The sequence below is a fragment of the Raphanus sativus genome, chromosome 9 (genome assembly GCF_000801105.2).
Source record: "Raphanus sativus cultivar WK10039 chromosome 9, ASM80110v3, whole genome shotgun sequence".
NCBI classification, from domain to species: Eukaryota; Viridiplantae; Streptophyta; class Magnoliopsida; order Brassicales; family Brassicaceae; genus Raphanus; species Raphanus sativus.
In genome coordinates this window covers 18,120,331-18,137,415 of record NC_079519.1, presented here as the reverse complement: position 1 = coordinate 18,137,415, position 17,085 = coordinate 18,120,331, and the positions used below count along the sequence as shown (strand labels likewise).

Genomic DNA, 17,085 nt, shown 5'->3' with positions numbered 1-17,085 from the left:
AAATGTGTTAAATGGTTTGTGAATTAATAGTTTGGTAAATACTGCGAGAATAATAGTTTCCTATACTAGCTCCATGAAAATTAATGTCTAAACAGTTTGGTTTTATTTTGATTTTTATTAAAAATAAAAAATTAATCCAATGACATAGATATGTAATTATTGAGGAAAATTTAGAGTTATTTCTAATTTGTACTTGAGTTTTAATAGATTAGATAGTATTTTATCTTTGGATATATCAACTATAGAAAAAAAGACCAATCTTTTTTATTATTATTAACTATATTTAGTGATACGTTTTTGGGTGATTTCTAATAATATATAAAATAAAATAATTGATCATTAAACTTTAGTGTGATTCATAGCTAGCATCTCTTTGATCATGATCATATTATTATCAATTTAATATTTATCTGTAAATAACAAGGGCACTTTGATGACTAACCTGTTATAAACTATATAAATATTAAAATTTTAATAGGTAAATATCCTAATCTTATGATAATATTTCATAAAATAGTTATTTCTATATTTTGTTGATATTTCATATCATAATTTACCTGTTATTAAAATGCAGCAGAAACATTTTTAAAACTATATATATATAAAATATCTATATATAAATGTCCTAAACTATATGGACATCAAACAAACAAACCGGCAAAACTATTTTATCAGTGGTTTTATATTCAGATCTTAAATATGAAATCCACTCGCGTGCATCTTTATTATTATATATTACCTTGAAATATTTCATTTGTGCATAGATTCATATTTTCTTAACCTACAAAACCCCCAAAAAAATCAAAAGCACAAGATAAACCAAACCCAGTTTAACATATTATATCAACTAAAGTAAATAAAAATATTGATATATGTAAAATTATATTGTCAAATACCTCACATAATAAATGAATGAACTCTCAAACAGACTATGTTAACAAACAAAGCATGAATATGACATATATAAGATAAGAACAGTTCATATATGTTGTTATTTTCATTTCTAAAGGCTATAGTAAAGAAAAATAAGTTATAGTTAATCTATATTTTTTTAGTTTAAATAGAAATTGCTATTTTCCTATACAATAGTATTTCTTTGTTATAAATCATAGTTTGTTATTTTCAAATTGGTTTTTTAACTTTCAAAATTTTATAACTATAACTAAAACAAATTATTTTGGAAAATACAGTTCTTATAAAAATATAGAATCACATTTTTCCTTACATAGTAGTCTTTTAAAAGAAAAATTAATTCAAAAAAGTCATAATTCTGTGAAAATCTAGAAAAAATTAAAAATAATTAGAGTTATTTTTTTATAAATATAAGTTACTTGCTTTAATAAAAATTTTAATATTCTGAAATTATTTGTTTTGGAGGCAGATATTTTAAAAATATAATTCTAAAAAGAAATTCAGAAAACTAAAATTAAATAAATCTTAACCTTTTCAGCTCAAATAACAAGTAAACGTTATTTTTGCAACTGAATAATAAAAATAAAAATAAAATATCACAAAAACCATGTTAACAAAAAAATGTAAATTAAATTTATTGTTATTGCTCATATACTTCGTCAAAATTTAATATTTTGAAAACAAATATGCCATGGCATATCACGTTTACAAAATATATGAATATTTTTGTACATAAAACTATTTTTAATATTTTAGTATAATGATAAATATAATTATTATAGATGTGTATATATAATACTACTTATAAAAACTAACAAATGAGAAATAAAAATGTAGATAAGCACAACACAAATACATGAAATTATCTGTTTTTCTAATACGTTTTCTATTTATTTTTCTGATATATTTATGATATTAATTTGTAATCAATTAAATAATGAATTATATAATTATTTATTAAGATATAATAACTTTAATCAGTTTAGTTAAACTTATTTAATTAAATTAATGACTCAGCCTAAAATCATAACAAATAAACAAAATTATTTAAAACTATGGAAAACATGACAAATCAGCAAATTATTTATTTAAATTAACAAAACAATGTTTTAGGAAAAAACTAATAAAAACATAATGAATAAAAAAATTTACCTAAAACTATGCAGAGCACAAATAAGCATAATCATTGCATAAATACTAGTATAGATTTCTCAAATAATAGTATAGTTATCTTAAGTATTATTCAAAAGTTAAAATATTGTAAACATATTATGTCTTCCTGCGTATACTACACAAATACCAGAGGCTATAATTTATGTTCCAATGTTAATAGTATTCAGTAAATACAAACGTGGTATTCTCACTTTCGTCTACAAACACTTAAGTCTTGATCAAACCATAAACACACCAAACCGTTCACAATCTTCAAATATCAATTCGGTTTCTTCAGCAATTCCTCATACCAGAATCCATGAACACTACGCGAAACGTTCGCCACAAGAACCAGAATGTCTGAAACCTCTACAACCTTGTCCGAGAGAGAAGCTGCTCCGATTCTTCTTAGCATTGTCTCCACCAACTGCTTTCTCTTCGTGTTGTTACCCGCCATAACCGCGGCTCGTGTCGCTAGGTATATGGTCTGTGACACACGTGTGAACACTGGGTCTCCAGCTTGTAAGCTTTTCACAAGCATATTTGCAATCACTTGTTTCTTTGTCTCTGCATCGTCAGACTCAAGAAGCTCGGAGAATGTTTCCATGATTTCTGAAAGACCCGCATCGGCTTTCGCATCTAACATCTCGTAGAGTCGGTTAATGCAGGTCCATGTAATGGTCTCCACGTCAGATGCGTTAGGGCTTGCAAGTGTTTGCTGAAGGATCAACACACTAAAAGAAAGACACAGAGCAGATAACAAAAGAGATTATACTCTTGTCATTGTTAATGACAGAGGCTATCAAGAGGTAAGTTTTGTCACTACTGACCTGATGGAGACAAGAATGACTTTCTGGATTTGGGATTGAATAGCTCTCAATCTGGTGAGGTTGAGTTGAAATGTTTCGGGGATAGTTTCTAAAGTAAGACCACCAATTTCGCTCACCATTTTCAAGAGGCCAAGACGAACAAGAAGATCCACAGTTTCTCCTTTGCACTCTGACAGTTCAATACCTGCAATAGAACATTACCAGCGTATGCACATATATCAACAAATGAGTACAGAGCTTAGAACCCTTCAACAGCCACGTACAATACTGAGAGCTTGTTAAGATTAAATATATCCATTAATTTGGGAAACAAGCTTGGGGTCTACAGGTGAAATGTACAACTTGGTTTGAGTTACGCTGAACTGGGTTCTTAACAAGAATACTATTAAAGATGAGTAAGTTGATAGATTGAGATCAAACCTGGAAATGGCGACAAAGGGGCATTGACTTTTGAAACAGAGGGGACATTGCCCCCAGTTCGCATGGTGGTTGAAGGGAGGCCTGATGATCCAGGGTTATTATTTGTGACAGCAGAAAGGGCATCTTTATGTTCATCCCACTCCTTCTCCGCCTCTCCACGAACACTAAAAAGCCAACGCTTTGTCAACGGCAGAGAGGAAGCAGCTTGGTCTGGGGAACCATACCGACTGGAAAATGACTTCTTCAGATATTCCAGACCAGCAGGTCCTTTGAGAAGTGGCTCCAAGAGTTTCAAACGAGATTTGCTGATTTCCTTCTTCAGAATCTGTAGTAAGAGGACATATCACATGAAAAATGTATTAACAAATTAGACACCACCATGTGTTTCTTTTCGCGTTTTTTAGTGCTCATATGGTGGTTAATGGTTATATGCAACTTACTATTACAAACTACATGCTATGCAGAGAGCTAAGAAATAATTAACTATTACGTCCACAAAAGTGGGTAAATAAAATTGGCATACCTGGATCTGCTGCAAAACAAAGCGTAGTCCCTTGACCATCAAAACTGCATACGATGAATTCGACTGGTCTTCAGTTGGAACTATCTCTCCAAGTTCTGTCATTAATTTATGGTGCGTACTCCTGATTTCCTCTTCGTTAGCTGGAGCCGAGAGTTTCAGTAAAATTCCAAGGGAGAACTCTAGAATATTTCCAAGATAACCCATGTCGACATTTCCCGCAGCCAGTAACTAAATCATGCCACGAAAACATACATATAAGTATTTGTTGTAGCAAGAGTTGACTTAAGGCTGCAGTAATAAGCACCTGTGACAGCACATCTGTATCGATAGTTTGAACAATCTCTTGTCTCCAATCTTTGGGAGATATCTCACAGAGTTCATCTCTAACTTCGTTCATGAGTTTAATAACCCAGCTAAAATCTGGCTGGGACTGTTTCATGGACTCCATGACGCCATCCCAGAAGGCTTTTTCCATTGTCTCCTTAACCTTCACCTAAGATATCGAGAAAGTGAGAAATATGAGTCCAGCTGACGAAATAATACTAGTGCATATGTATAACAGATCTATAGAGCTAATATATACATACCTGAAGGTTGCTTGAATCCCCCGTGCCAGCATCGAAGCTATCAGCAAAAGTACTGCTATTTTCGTGGACAATTTCATTTACTATTACTTCGTTCTCACTAGCCAACGTTGCATCTAAACCTGTCACATTTGGAGGAAAAACAGCCTCAGTTCCTGCTAGAAAAGGTCGTGTCAGATGAAGACATGTTGTATAATCTGTGAGCTTTTAAAGGTTACTGATTGTTAATACTACCAGAGTTCAAAGACGGAGTAGAACTTGATGATCCAGGAGAAGATGAAGATTGACGAAGCGAATCTTCAGGTGCTTTAGATTCTCCTGCTCCACCACCATCAGTTTTAGTGAGTATGGCTCGAACAGTTGGAGACGATACCTTCAGCTGAAAAACAAAAAAGAAGGGTCATTCTCCCTATCAAGCTTCCGACCTTCAGTGGTTCATGTAGACAGAATCTTGTTAAGGTAAACGGAAAGAAGAACAACAGAACATACCGGCCTCTGATTTAAAGAAGTGTGTTTGAACCCCTCGGACGGCTCTGGCTTTTGAGTTCCGACTAACTCGTTTTCTAAGAGCTTAGCATCGTTAATCTTCCAAACTACAAATCCTTCCAGGTAAGAGCACCAAGTTTTATCAAATGCTTCTAACTGAGATCTGAACTTTTTTGGACCTGGGGTTAACAGAGATGCATTGTCGCCCGGTCCTTCCAACATAATCTTCACCAACAATTCAAACTCTCGAATAAGAAAGGTTGCAGAATCCACCAACGCAATTTCATGTTCACCTCTTGCTCTAAAAGTTGCATCTGGATGTTGTTTGATCATGTAGGCACAAAGAAATATTCTAGCTGGGTATCTCGCAATCTTTTTGAGTTTCTCATGTCCCATCTTCTTGAAATTGGGTGACCTTTGCTCGCTTTGACTCACAGAACTAGGCGAGTTTCCTCTTCGAGCTGGTGGAAAGATATGCTTAAGAAGATGGTCAATATTCTTCACAGTAGATCCCTGAGATAGAGTGAGTCGGATCTCCAAACGATCAAGCAGCTCTTTCACTGTTCGAATCACAGCAACAGAGTTCATCTGAATGGCCAACTGCTCAAACGGCACTGACTCAATCGACTTTGCATCAATCCTCAGATCCCGATAGGCTCTAGCCAAGACAATAGTAGATTTCTTGTACTTTGCAAATCTCCTCCAGCACCTGAGATTATTTAAAACGACAATCAGACCATCAAAACTAAAACAGTGAAACATCATCTTAGAGGCTTTCAAAGGACAAAAACAAACCTTTCTAGCATCCTCACAAGATGCTCTTGCTTCTTTCGCATTGTTTCTGATCTCTGACGTGCACTGAAAACGCCTCTCCTGCGCCTCAGATACTGCGCTTTCAGCTTCTTTGCCTAACAAATGCCAAAACAAACGATGACAAATCATGGCAAAAGAAAAAAATGATAAGAGGTTGAAACTTTAAGCATATACCCTTTGGAGACGTTCTTCTAAACGATCCTTCATTTTCCTTCTCTCAGCTTCCTTTTGACTCTGCACAGAACTAGCAGCTCCAAAAACCTGTCTCAACCTCGTGTTGGCTCTTCTCCTCTCCGCTTCAAGAATCCCCATCCGTTTACTCTCAGCAGCTGCTCGTTTCTGATAAATAGCGGCACGCACGCTCTCCTTGTACCTATTGTCCAGAATCGCTCGCTGCATCAAGCTCTGTGCAGCACGCTGTCTCTTAGCCGCTCGCCTTTGCGCCATGGCCTTAAACAGAAGCATCCTATTCTTCTCAGCTTTCTGAACCTTTTCTTCAACCTTTGTCTCCAACTCATCACGCTGCTTCTCAACTCTCTGCACAAGCCCGTTCTTCGCAGCTTGTCTTGCTTCATCTAGCTTCGCTAAACGAGCCAAATCCTTCTCCAGAATGCTTAACCTGAATGAAGCATTATTAATTATATTGAGGAGAATCCTTGACATTAAATAAAAAAAATAATCTCTTTTTTTATACCTCTTTTGTTCAGCAGCATTAAGCTTTGATTCGAGTCTTTGGCTAAGCTCCTCTATAGGAGCCGATCTCGGGCTTCTCGTCTTGGGTCGTGCCTTGCTCGACAATGATTCATAGTAATGCTGCAAACAAACAAACAACAAAAAGATGTAAGGAAATTCTCTCTCGGCTATCGTGAATTTATTATACCTGACGACGGAGATCAGCATCTCTGAGTTTGGAATCGATCTCTTCGGCGGAGACGGGGCTTTTCGGCTCGAGAAGACGGCGGCGGAGCCTCCGGGGAAGAGTCTTTGGAGATGAGGTATCATCTTCGTTCGCAGGAAAACTCAGGGAGATTCCTCCTCCTAATCTTTCTGGTTCTGTCATTTGATATCTCACAAACGCGATTGCAGATCGCTAATCTCTGTTATATAAAAGTGTGATAATTGAAAGGAAAAAAAGGAAACTTTTATTGGAAAAACGAAAGCTGTTCAGTGTGGAAGACGACGGACGCGTTAGGTTGTTTTTTCGAATTGTTGGTTTTGAAGAAGAAGAGGATGAGAGCAGTTTGGCATAAGGAGGAGGAACCCGTAATTTCTGGAAATGACCTGAATTTTCTCATCTATAGCTCTGTGGGTCCACATAATCTACGTTGTTCCCGTTATGGGCTTCCGGGCTATAACCGAGAAAACACATTGGAACTGTATGTCTTTTTTTAAAAAAAGAGAAATTGACACCCATATACAAACATAACTGCTTATTTTGCACGGATGGAAAGCGAAAGTTTTCGATGATGTGTTTTTTTTATTGATCTTTATACTCCTATTCTTAACTATACTTTATCGTCATTACTACTATACAAATACTCTATATACATATATCTCGCGTGAAATAGCTTGTCGGAAGAAGCACAATAACCGATTACATGCATCCAATAGAAACCGTCCCCCATTATTTTTGTTTTAATTACTCGCCCCCTCTCTTCTCTACCCGTTCCCCTCTCATAGATATTTCTCTGGAAACATCTTCGATAACCATCTTCAAGTTTATCTGAAACAGTTCCCAGCCACAATAGAAATCATCGATTTCCACCCGGTTCGTAATCCAATTTCAATGCATAGTACGACTCTCTCGTCTCCACTGCGAACATAACCAGACGGCCTGTCGTTTCTTTCATCTAGAAACAATCGTAAGTTAGCATACATCTTATGGATTTTCTTTTCTCAATCGATTATTCATTCCTTTCTCCAATCCACTTCATGTTTTCCTGTTTTTCCCTTTTTTTTAGATATTTGACTTGTGGTGTAGTCAGTCATGTCGGAGACCAACGATTTACCAAGAAGATTTTTCGCTCTGGGCCATAAACCCGTCGGATTAAGAGTGTCACCATACCACAAACCCGGCGCACTTGGCCACATACTAGATTCACTCGAAACATATGAAATCGAGATCTTAAAAAGATCACCGTTTGGAAGGTTCATAGAGTTAGCCGATAAGACGCCATACTCTGCTCGTCTAGCTGATACATGCTTTCGAGGCAGTTGAAAGTCCGCAAGAAATACGAAGCTTGGTTCCTGTTTGCTGAGAACACAATAAGGTTCTCACTAAGAGAATTCGCCATCGTCACAGGTCTTCCGTGTGGGAAATACCCGAAACAACCGCAGAAAGAGCTGAAGAATATGATCACTGAACAGCCCTACTACACAACAATTTTCGGCATGCTGAAGGAGGTAACCACAACATCTGTTATCAGGATGCTCAAGCGCAAGACTATCACCGACCGTGACACAAGGATAAAGTATGCTTGTCTTGCTATACTCGCAAATGTGCTACTGCCTACCACCCACGTCCTCAAAATTCTAGTCGAACACGCAGAAAAAATCAGGGACCTTGATGAGTTCTTCTTGTACCCGTGGGGCCGTGTATCTTTCGAAATGCTCATGAATAGCATAAAAGAGAGAGATGAGGTAGCTTTGTCTCAGAACACAATCGCTCTGCAAGGCTACGTGCAGGCATTGTAGATGGTCATGACAAAAGCCGTTCCAGCTCTAGCCGAAGATATCAGTCAAGATTCTTCGACGGATGCTGCGGGTGACGACGATGGCGACTTTGCATTCCCCCCACCCAATAATGGTATAAAACCAGCTCACGCAAGGACGTTGGATACTGCAGACAATGTAAGCGTCTCCCACTCATGAAACACTTCCTCCGGTTTTTCACTTGGTTGATGTTTATGTTATCTCACGTATCCGGATAACAAAGTTATTAACCATACCACCATATAGGTAGCCTGCTAAAAAGGATGTTGTTCGTATATAATTTTATCCCCTTTAGCCCTGAGCTGACGATTGATTTTGCAGGTTCGTGTGACTCCGATTATCCCACCGGACACTGGCTTCGACATTGACGAAGATGAGCTGTGTTATTTCGAGGACGAAGATGATGTCAGCGTAGATAAAATGGTTAGCCTCATCAGAGACGGCGCTAGCTTCGCAAAAAATATGTTCATAGGGAGGGCGACAAATGCTGATGTAGAACGTATGAGACAGGAGGCAGAGGCTGAAACTCTAGCAAAGAAGAAAAGGAAGAGTAAAACCCCTTGCCAAACGGTACAAACCCCCCCCCCCCCACACACACACACACACAAGCGGCTGGCGATGCAGAGCACATTGCCTCACTTGTAGCAGCTCAGATCAAAGGCGATTTGGTGAGGGTGGAAGGCAAAGTAGATGATCTACGTGGATCACTTGTTCAGTTGCAAGACTTTGTGAAAAAACACATCTCCGATCACTCGGCCCAACTGCTTGTCTTTCAGAACAGTTAGAAGACAATACTCGATTATATTGCTTCTTTATCAGCCCAGGATCACCCTCGCTCAGGGGAAGTCAACCCAGCTGTCGATGACCCCGCAACCGACTGCTATATCCAGCAAACTACGAGTCAGTGTAACCCTATGACGCCAGCAGATGATACAACATACATAGACCGTGTAGTAGCGAATGTCTTGGAGTCTGATATCACTCAAATTACCCTAAGGAGTGAATTACTCTCATCAAAAGAGGTCAAGTTATAGTACTTAGGGATCGAATCCACAAGGAGCTAAGGCACACACTAGATCTAATAGTTATGAGATTAAGCTAGGCTAATAGTTTATAAAGCAGTAAATAAATATGGTAAAGCAGTAAATGAAATAAAACAGTAAACAAGATGAACAATATAATTGTTCAACTTGGCAAGGAGCTGTTTGATGGAAGGATGGTAGCTAGATCTAGGGCTTCTATTCAGGTATTGGGGATTATAATTTCTATAAATGCCTTAACAAGTTGCTTGCATGATACTATAGATCTCAGCCGCTTAACTCAAGTGAAGTATCACTGGTCAAATAATCTAGATCTCTGGCCTCAACTGTCGTAATGTTGGCGCAGAAAAAGAGTCGATCGATATCCTTTTGAGATATCGAGCGATACACCTTTCGCAGCGCCGATCGATTCACCTGTCGGGATATCGATCGACGACTTCCAGATATGCCTAGGCGCAAGCCGAATATGAACACAAGGTCTCAAAGAGGAGTTGTCGCTCTTCTCAACGGGAGACAAGCAAGTTCAAATGGATAATTCAAGATAATCAGAGATCCTAGTGATCTATGTTCTAGTTAGCTAATCTAGAACAAGCATATGGTACAATCCATTTGATGAATATCACAACTTAGCAAGTATAGTTTGGAGCTAATTCCACAAACCTATCTGAACTCTAAACCTAACAGGTGGATCTATTCAGACATGATAGTTGTCACAGAAATCATAGATATATAGATGAAAATGCAATAGATAATATAAAGCCAAAAGCAAAGGAGTTCCACGAAGACTCTCAAGGAGTTCCTCCCTTCTCTCCTAAGAAAAACAATGAAAGCGTAAAGAGCGTCTAAAGCGTAGCCGTCAACAATGACTTAGAAATAACATAAATAGGGTTTCTGGTCGTCAAGGGTATTTTGGTAACTTTGTGGTGACTCATGGGCTTCAGTCGGTCATGAAATATACTCAGCCCACATTCTGATGTCCCTGTCGATCGACATGCAGTGTGCTGCATCGATCGACATACAATCCTCTTTTCGGCAGCCTTCTCTCGCGAAGCAGACTGACCACTCTTCAGTAAAGCGGGCATAACTTCGGATCTAACCGTTGAATTGATCTCAAACCGGTGGCATTGGAAAGCTAACTTAAATCTCTATCTCCATTGAGAGCTAAATATCTGAAGCGTCTGTGCAGTTCTGCACTTCGAAAGACTCCAAAAAGCACCAAAATCACCATATATTTCCAAATCGTCCATGAACCTGTAAATACTCTAAATAGACTCCAATACATAATAAATAGTATATAAAACACTTATATAACATGGGTAAAAATGGGTAAAACTATGGTATATCAGAGTCTCACTGGGACACTAATGCAGACGTATACGCAATATTATGAATTTTTTATTCATTTTTGAGCTATTTGCAGTTGATTTTAGGCTCAAACCTCCAACCTACTCTCTGTAATGTATGGACCAGGCACTGAGAACGCCACACCCGTCCGGCCACCCTCCGCGATCCGTGGCGAAACGGATATGATCAGTGAGGACACAAACATCACCCAAAAGACACCGCCGGAAGACAACGTCAATGTTGAAAGCCATGACGACAAGCAAAACGTGGACGTGGATGAATCTTTTGTAAGTAAATACTTATTAGCCATATTTTTTATACTTCTCAGCCATCCTTCTCTCTTGGACTGACGCAGGATGGCAGCCGTCAGAAGCCGAGTCCGAAGACAAACGTATGTCCTCAGAAGAAGTGGAGCCCCACATTGATGACAAAGCACCGCCGCCTGTTCCAGAAGCAGATCAGATAGACGCCACCATACCAATTAGGAAAAGCACCCGTCTGAAGGCAGTTACGAAGTCACTGGTTGCCGTGTACCACTGCGACAAGCTCATTCTAAATAGGTTCCGTGAGGCAGAACTGGGCGCAATCAATAAAGACACCACTACAGAATTTCTTTTGAAGTTCAGCAAGTTGCTCGATATTCTGAAGACGACAAAGTAAGTCTCTTGGCACACGTATACATTTGGCCAGACACATGTATATTTATCCGGCCACCGATCAAATTAGCTGACCATTCCAAACAATAAATCATGTATGTGGCTAACTTGAACCTAACATAAGTATTACACATGTTATTCTCCGGTCTATCACAGTAGATGGCATTACAGTCACCAACAAAGATATTCAAGACATTGCTGGGAGGGGCAGGGAACTCTCGTCCAAGGTATATGGATAAGCAGTGTTTCGAGACATCGGCACCACTTGCTCTTCTTTCTCTAGAATTCCTTTTTTTCTGTGCGTAATGTGTTTTTGCAGATAGTGGATGTACATATGCACCACTCTCAGGTCATCACTCGTAACTGCCAAACACCTCTAACAGATGTTTCTTCCTCAACACGAAGTTTGTATCTATACTCTCAAAGAACTACTCAAGATTCATCAAATGCATCAGGAAAGACAAATTTGTCTTCACTCCTAATGCTGTAGATTTCCTTGGCGACCCCGAGGCACAACTTTTCTTGTCTTCACGTTTCTACCTACCATTCAACTTCGACAGGAACTATTGGGCTGGCCTTTGCGTGGACTCCACTACATGGACCATGACTGTACTTGACTACAACGCTTCCCTCAGGAATGACTCGGCTATGACGAAAGAAATGACTCCAATTTCCCAGATGTTCCCTTATCTACTCAAACAAGCCGGCAGGAACATGTGTCCAAGGGAGCTAAGGGCGCTGACCATTGAGAGGCCAAGAACAATCCCTCAAAAACCTCAAATCCACGGATTCTGGTGTGATGACCGCTCTACTGATGCAAGCCCACGCTGTTGCTGGCCTAGAGGCATGCAAATATATGACCCTCGAGGTGCTGGACCAAGAGGCTAAGAGGCTGACTGTGATGATCTACGAAGAAAACACATGGTCAATCTAAGTAGCTGGGGTTTTCATTGGTCATGTACTATAAACACTTTTCTTTTCCATGTGTTTTTCTATGCATTCTGTGACACTACTTCATTAGGACGCATGTTTCATTTGACATATCAGTCATAACTTCATTAGGACGGATACAATCACTTTTGCTTATCGTCTAGTAAAGCAAACATCTTGCACGCTTTTGGTATCTGTAATCTTCTAACAAACATACCTAATCTATCAACTTAGCCGACTATTTTTTCAGTCTGTGTTGTATTTACCATCAGAACCTTCTACACTCTCAACGTATGACTGCCACGTATCATACATCTAGACAACACACCTTGTTTCTATCGACATTTATATATGAGCCCAACGCTTTTTAGATCTAGTTCACTGAAGTCATGGAAGCTCATTCACTCACAACCCATAGATCAAATCGTCCTCATTCCCACAAGTGTTGTCACTGCAGCCGTCCCACGTCGATCAAGAAGTCGTGGACTGACAAGAACCCAGACTGGTTGTTCATGGGTTGCGATCGATATCAGGTGTGTGTATACTTTTTCAGTCTTTTTTTTCCAACTCCGCCTTAAATCTACAGATCTGTAGAATTTCAGTGATGTCCCTTTTTGCTGTGCACTTTTGCAGGAGGAAGATGCCTGCAACTTCTTCGAATGGTACGATGCAGAAGAAATCAAGGGGTGGCTGAAAAGATCTCTGATAGAAACTCGTGACAAAATTAGGAAGAAAAATCTAGAGATTAAACGGCTAAACAAACCCGTAGCCACGCTTCGCTTAGAGATCGAGAATTATCGTCGTGCGGAGGAAGACCGTCCCAACGAAGTCTACTCTAGCCCCAACAGCCAAAATGACGATGACAGCGAACCAAGTACAAGCCTTAGCGGAAGGTTTCTCGGTCTTTTTTGTTTGAAACTTTGGTTCGCTAGTTCATATGCAAGAACTAAACATGTGCTATCATTTGTAATATAATGCTTCCACTTATGCAACCGTTTCGGTAGATCCCTTTTTCACTCAACTATGCTTGTATGTCTCAGTATATCTATTTCCTAGTAACTTATTCCACGAACTTTCGATTTACAAGATATATGGTCATTAGTACACGTGACCACATAAGTTCCCAAATAGCTGGTTTTTAGTACACGTAACCACATAAGCTTCTAGGTAGCTGGCTAATACATGCATGACGAGGATAAAACTGTTCGGACAAGTTCTCAGACAAAAGACATATATATTTTGTCTTAGCCTTATAATTAATAGCTTAGCTGCACAAATCACATGTTAGTAGTTAAACACAGATTTAAAAACAGGGGCGGAATGCTTTATTTATGATTACAATACAAATTCATACAGACACCACATCCACAACCAAGGACTTACACACTTATTTTTACCGAGTACTCATAACAGAAAAGCAAACCAACATGTGTATCGAAGCCCAAGGCAACCACCAGATGATGCATACAACTCCCCTCGTACAACAACCCCCCTTTTGACTCACAAGTACTTTTTATACTGCTTGTTTGCATGTAGCACGGTTATGCCCATTCCCCTTGCACCGGCTACAGTACCTTATGTGTGTTTTCTTCATCTGCATGCAATAGCATTTGCGTTAGTAAGGTTTTCAAGATGTTTTTCTTCTTTAATTTTCTTTTTGAGCATATATGGATCGTATACCTTAACTTCACCACGAGAGAAAAACCTCTTCTTCCTTGGCCTACCCGGAGGGCGTCGGGTAACTGGTGGATGCAGAGAAATCGCAGCTATATCATCAGCCAACTGATTACTGGTGTTCAGTTCAACAGGCGGTAAAACATGCTCAGCATATTCGATAGTGTAAACATCGCCAACCAGCCCCTCCACCTTTACGTTTGCTTTCAAAACAGCCGCAATCGCATGAGAACATGGGATACTTAGCTTCTGAAACTCAAAGCACGAGCATGACCTATCTGTCAAACTGACGACAAACGATGCTCCTTTCAGATCCTGGACCTCATACTCATCGTTATCCAGCTTCCTTACATCGTATCCGCCACATATTTCAAAGCTCGCAGCTAGTAAACTGTTAACCTTTGGTGTCAAACCCGCATCCACGTCCTTCACAACATCACGTCTCGAGGTGAACCAGCTAACCAGCTTCTTTCTTATGAACTCCACCAATGGTATAACAGGGTACTCCCTTGCATCCCGAAGCACCGAATTCCAAGATTCGGCCAGATTACTCGTTATGATGTTGAGGCGGTCCCCTAGGAAGTGGGATCTAGTCCGATTCTGGAGACCTATGTCAACGAGGTAGTCAGCACACCGTTGGTTGATCGACCTAATCTCAGTCAAGGTTGTGTAAAACTCCCCCATCCTAAAAGCCCTCGCTGCCTTAGAGACGAGGTAACCCAGCTGTCGCTCTTTAAAAAGAGTCTTGATGTTCCTCTTTAGGTGGATGATGCATGCACAATTCCCAGCGAGTGGATACACCTGCAAGGTCGTCACAAACACATGAACAAACATTAAATTAACCGGACATCATAAGAAATTTACGTATATCTCTAGTCTTAGACGTACATTTATCAAAATAGTTGGACAACAATCATAGACATCATACCTTGCTCAATCCTTGGTAAATCGAGGCATGTCTGTCTGAAACGAACACCACACTGTCATTGTCAGGCAGGAACGACAATAACTTATGAAAAAACCACTCCCACGACTTATAATTTTCCCCATCGACTATAGCAAAGGCTAGGGGAAAGATCTGATAGTTCTCATCTTGCGCGGAAGCAGTCAAGAGACAACCCGCGTACTTCCCTCTCAAATGTGTGGCATCCACGACCACAACCTTCCGCATATATTGAAAACCCTTCATGCACGCCCCCAAAGCAACGAACATATACTTGAAGCGGTACCCCCAACTCTTCCACATATTATGTATGTAACTGGGTAATGGTCCCTGGATTAGCTTCAAACAGCCTTTGTAAATAGTTGGGAAGGCTCTTGTACAAAGCACCACACGACCCCTTGGCTATGTCCACCGCCAGCTCACGTGAACGCCAAGCTTTCCAATACGAGATGTTGACAGCATGATCCCCCCTCAAGACCTATTTGATATCACCGGGGCGCGGACCCGCACCTGTTCCATTGAACTGTTTCCTTAACAACCCTCCAATGACGCTTGATGTCGCCTGTCTTTGGTACCCAGCTCGCTCATCAACACTACAACAATGCTCACCACCGATCTTACGGACCTCATATATATTCGAACCCTTGACTAGCACCGCATAAACTCGCCAAGTGAATGTCAGACCAACACATTCGAGCACCATAACCGAAGGTGATGATTTCGCACAACGGTAAACGAACTTGTTTTTGATAGCATACCGAGCCATGTGATGCTTGAATGCATCTCGACTCTCAAAAGTCTTTCCAACGAAAAGGTCTTTATCACCTGATCCCACATAGCCTGCACATTAGTGTAAAGGTTTTATAAATATTTTTGTCATTAACATAGCGGCATGGATAGTAAAAGCGCAGCTTATCTTAAACACATGAAGTGGCTCATTTAAAAAGCAACAAAATCAATTAACCGTATATTTTCTCACAAATACTTAGTCAACATGAGCGACTGGAATAGCTGATACAAGTGACAGAATAACCAACTAAATAACACAATGCATCATAAAACCCAAACACACACTTCATTACATAACCGACGAATGGAACATACAAACATAGATTAACCAGAAACACATAACCTTACATAATTTTATAAAGCCGGATAAACGGTACATGAGAAAACACACTTCCGTTTTTTACTGAAAACATCCAACTTAACCGTTATCCTAATAATTAGCCGCAATACACCACAGTTTAGCCGGTTAATATATCACAGGAAAAATGTAACAATCCGGTTATTAGAAACTTAGCCGATTAATATTTTAGATAACCGATATCGCAGTAGCAGCCCATAATAAACTTATTTAAACCCACCATCATCTCCACTTTCATCAGACGAGGAGTTTGGTTTCTTAGTTGCCACATCATGGGGGCCGGGATCCGCCACACCACCGCAGTCAATGGTTAGGCCGAGCTTTGTTGTCACAACCACAGTAGCTTGGTCCTGACTTTTTTCTCCAACTGAAATTCCACTCCCAGACACCACAACGGGTGCAGGCACTTGGCTGCTAGATCCACCATTAGATGCTGCATGCAAACCGGAGGCCGATTTAATCTTTGTTTGGATCACCTTGCAATCGTTATAACATAAATGTAGATAACATATTGTCCATCTTACGTAAAAACTTCTCAAACGCTGCGAGCAACTCGTTAGCCGGTTCCGGGGCAGCTGCAGGAATGGTGGGAACTGCCTGGTGAGGTTCACACGGCACAGATACAGGCGGAGTGACCTCCACAACCAAACCCACACACGAGCCAGTGGAGGAAGCATCATCTTCTTTCTGAGCTGCGACAACTAGTCCATCATCCACGAGTCTTATTGTCTCCTCTTCGCGTCCTTCACCTTCGACTACTGCCCGATCTGGCTCCACCCCATCGGGGAGAACTAGGTCTTCACCCATGAGACCCTCCCAAAAAGCCATAGATGTCTCCATAGTACTTCGCCTGAAGATTCTGCCCTCAGTTTGAGTAATTTCCGGGAGGGCTGGAGCTTGTTGCGTCAACGGTAGTGCT

At 39.9% G+C, this 17,085-nt stretch overlaps 4 protein-coding genes across 6 annotated transcripts; 1 reads left to right on the top strand and 3 right to left on the bottom strand.

Annotated features, from left to right (window-relative positions):
* Positions 1-2,136: 2,136 nt before the first annotated feature.
* LOC108829933 (uncharacterized) lies at positions 2,137-7,008 on the bottom strand. Of its 3 annotated transcripts, none has more exons than XM_018603532.2 (12): positions 6,601-7,008; positions 6,415-6,533; positions 5,895-6,339; positions 5,703-5,815; positions 4,911-5,616; positions 4,656-4,800; positions 4,425-4,579; positions 4,142-4,330; positions 3,838-4,065; positions 3,315-3,639; positions 2,895-3,078; positions 2,137-2,798 (listed from the first exon to the last, which is right to left on the bottom strand). In XM_018603532.2, exons 1-12 carry the CDS (start codon positions 6,778-6,780, stop codon positions 2,345-2,347), a joined length of 3,243 nt encoding a protein of 1,080 aa, XP_018459034.2. In that variant the 5' UTR covers positions 6,781-7,008; the 3' UTR covers positions 2,137-2,344. The 3 variants fall into 3 exon arrangements, with proteins under 3 accessions (XP_018459034.2, XP_018459035.2, XP_018459037.2); XM_018603533.2 differs by having other exon boundaries at positions 4,425-4,576; XM_018603535.2 differs by having other exon boundaries at positions 4,425-4,543.
* Positions 7,009-12,791: 5,783 nt separating this feature from the next.
* On the top strand, positions 12,792-13,458 carry LOC108824860 (uncharacterized). Its single transcript, XM_018598234.1, has 3 exons — positions 12,792-12,935; positions 13,036-13,295; positions 13,443-13,458. Exons 1-3 carry the CDS (start codon positions 12,792-12,794, stop codon positions 13,456-13,458), a joined length of 420 nt encoding a protein of 139 aa, XP_018453736.1.
* A 457-nt stretch (positions 13,459-13,915) lies between these two features.
* On the bottom strand, positions 13,916-15,247 carry LOC108824859 (uncharacterized). Its single transcript, XM_018598233.1, has 3 exons — positions 15,005-15,247; positions 14,083-14,877; positions 13,916-13,996 (listed from the first exon to the last, which is right to left on the bottom strand). The coding sequence occupies exons 1-3, from the start codon at positions 15,245-15,247 to the stop codon at positions 13,916-13,918; spliced, it is 1,119 nt and encodes a 372-aa protein (XP_018453735.1).
* Positions 15,248-16,081: 834 nt separating this feature from the next.
* LOC130499867 (uncharacterized) lies at positions 16,082-17,070 on the bottom strand. The gene is made up of 2 exons (XM_056994320.1): positions 16,691-17,070; positions 16,082-16,599 (listed from the first exon to the last, which is right to left on the bottom strand). The coding sequence occupies exons 1-2, from the start codon at positions 17,004-17,006 to the stop codon at positions 16,373-16,375; spliced, it is 543 nt and encodes a 180-aa protein (XP_056850300.1). The 5' UTR covers positions 17,007-17,070; the 3' UTR covers positions 16,082-16,372.
* Between the last annotated feature and the right edge of the window lie 15 nt (positions 17,071-17,085).

Coding starts and splice junctions, on each gene's coding strand:
- LOC108824860 (XM_018598234.1), top strand. CDS start 12,792: ATGGAAGCTCATTCACTCACAACCCATAGATCAAATCGTCCTCATTCC. Junction 12,936..13,035: donor TGGGTTGCGATCGATATCAG/GTGTGTGTATAC, acceptor GCACTTTTGCAG/GAGGAAGATGCCTGCAACTT.
- LOC130499867 (XM_056994320.1), bottom strand. CDS start 17,006: ATGGAGACATCTATGGCTTTTTGGGAGGGTCTCATGGGTGAAGACCTA. Junction 16,600..16,690: donor AGCGTTTGAGAAGTTTTTAC/GTAAGATGGACA, acceptor GTTTGCATGCAG/CATCTAATGGTGGATCTAGC.
- LOC108829933 (XM_018603532.2), bottom strand. CDS start 6,780: ATGACAGAACCAGAAAGATTAGGAGGAGGAATCTCCCTGAGTTTTCCT. Junction 5,617..5,702: donor CTTGTGAGGATGCTAGAAAG/GTTTGTTTTTGT, acceptor AAATAATCTCAG/GTGCTGGAGGAGATTTGCAA. Junction 3,640..3,837: donor TTGTTTTGCAGCAGATCCAG/GTATGCCAATTT, acceptor CTCTTACTACAG/ATTCTGAAGAAGGAAATCAG.
- LOC108824859 (XM_018598233.1), bottom strand. CDS start 15,247: ATGCGGAAGGTTGTGGTCGTGGATGCCACACATTTGAGAGGGAAGTAC. Junction 14,878..15,004: donor TTTACCAAGGATTGAGCAAG/GTATGATGTCTA, acceptor ACGACCTTGCAG/GTGTATCCACTCGCTGGGAA. Junction 13,997..14,082: donor TCTCTCGTGGTGAAGTTAAG/GTATACGATCCA, acceptor TATTGCATGCAG/ATGAAGAAAACACACATAAG.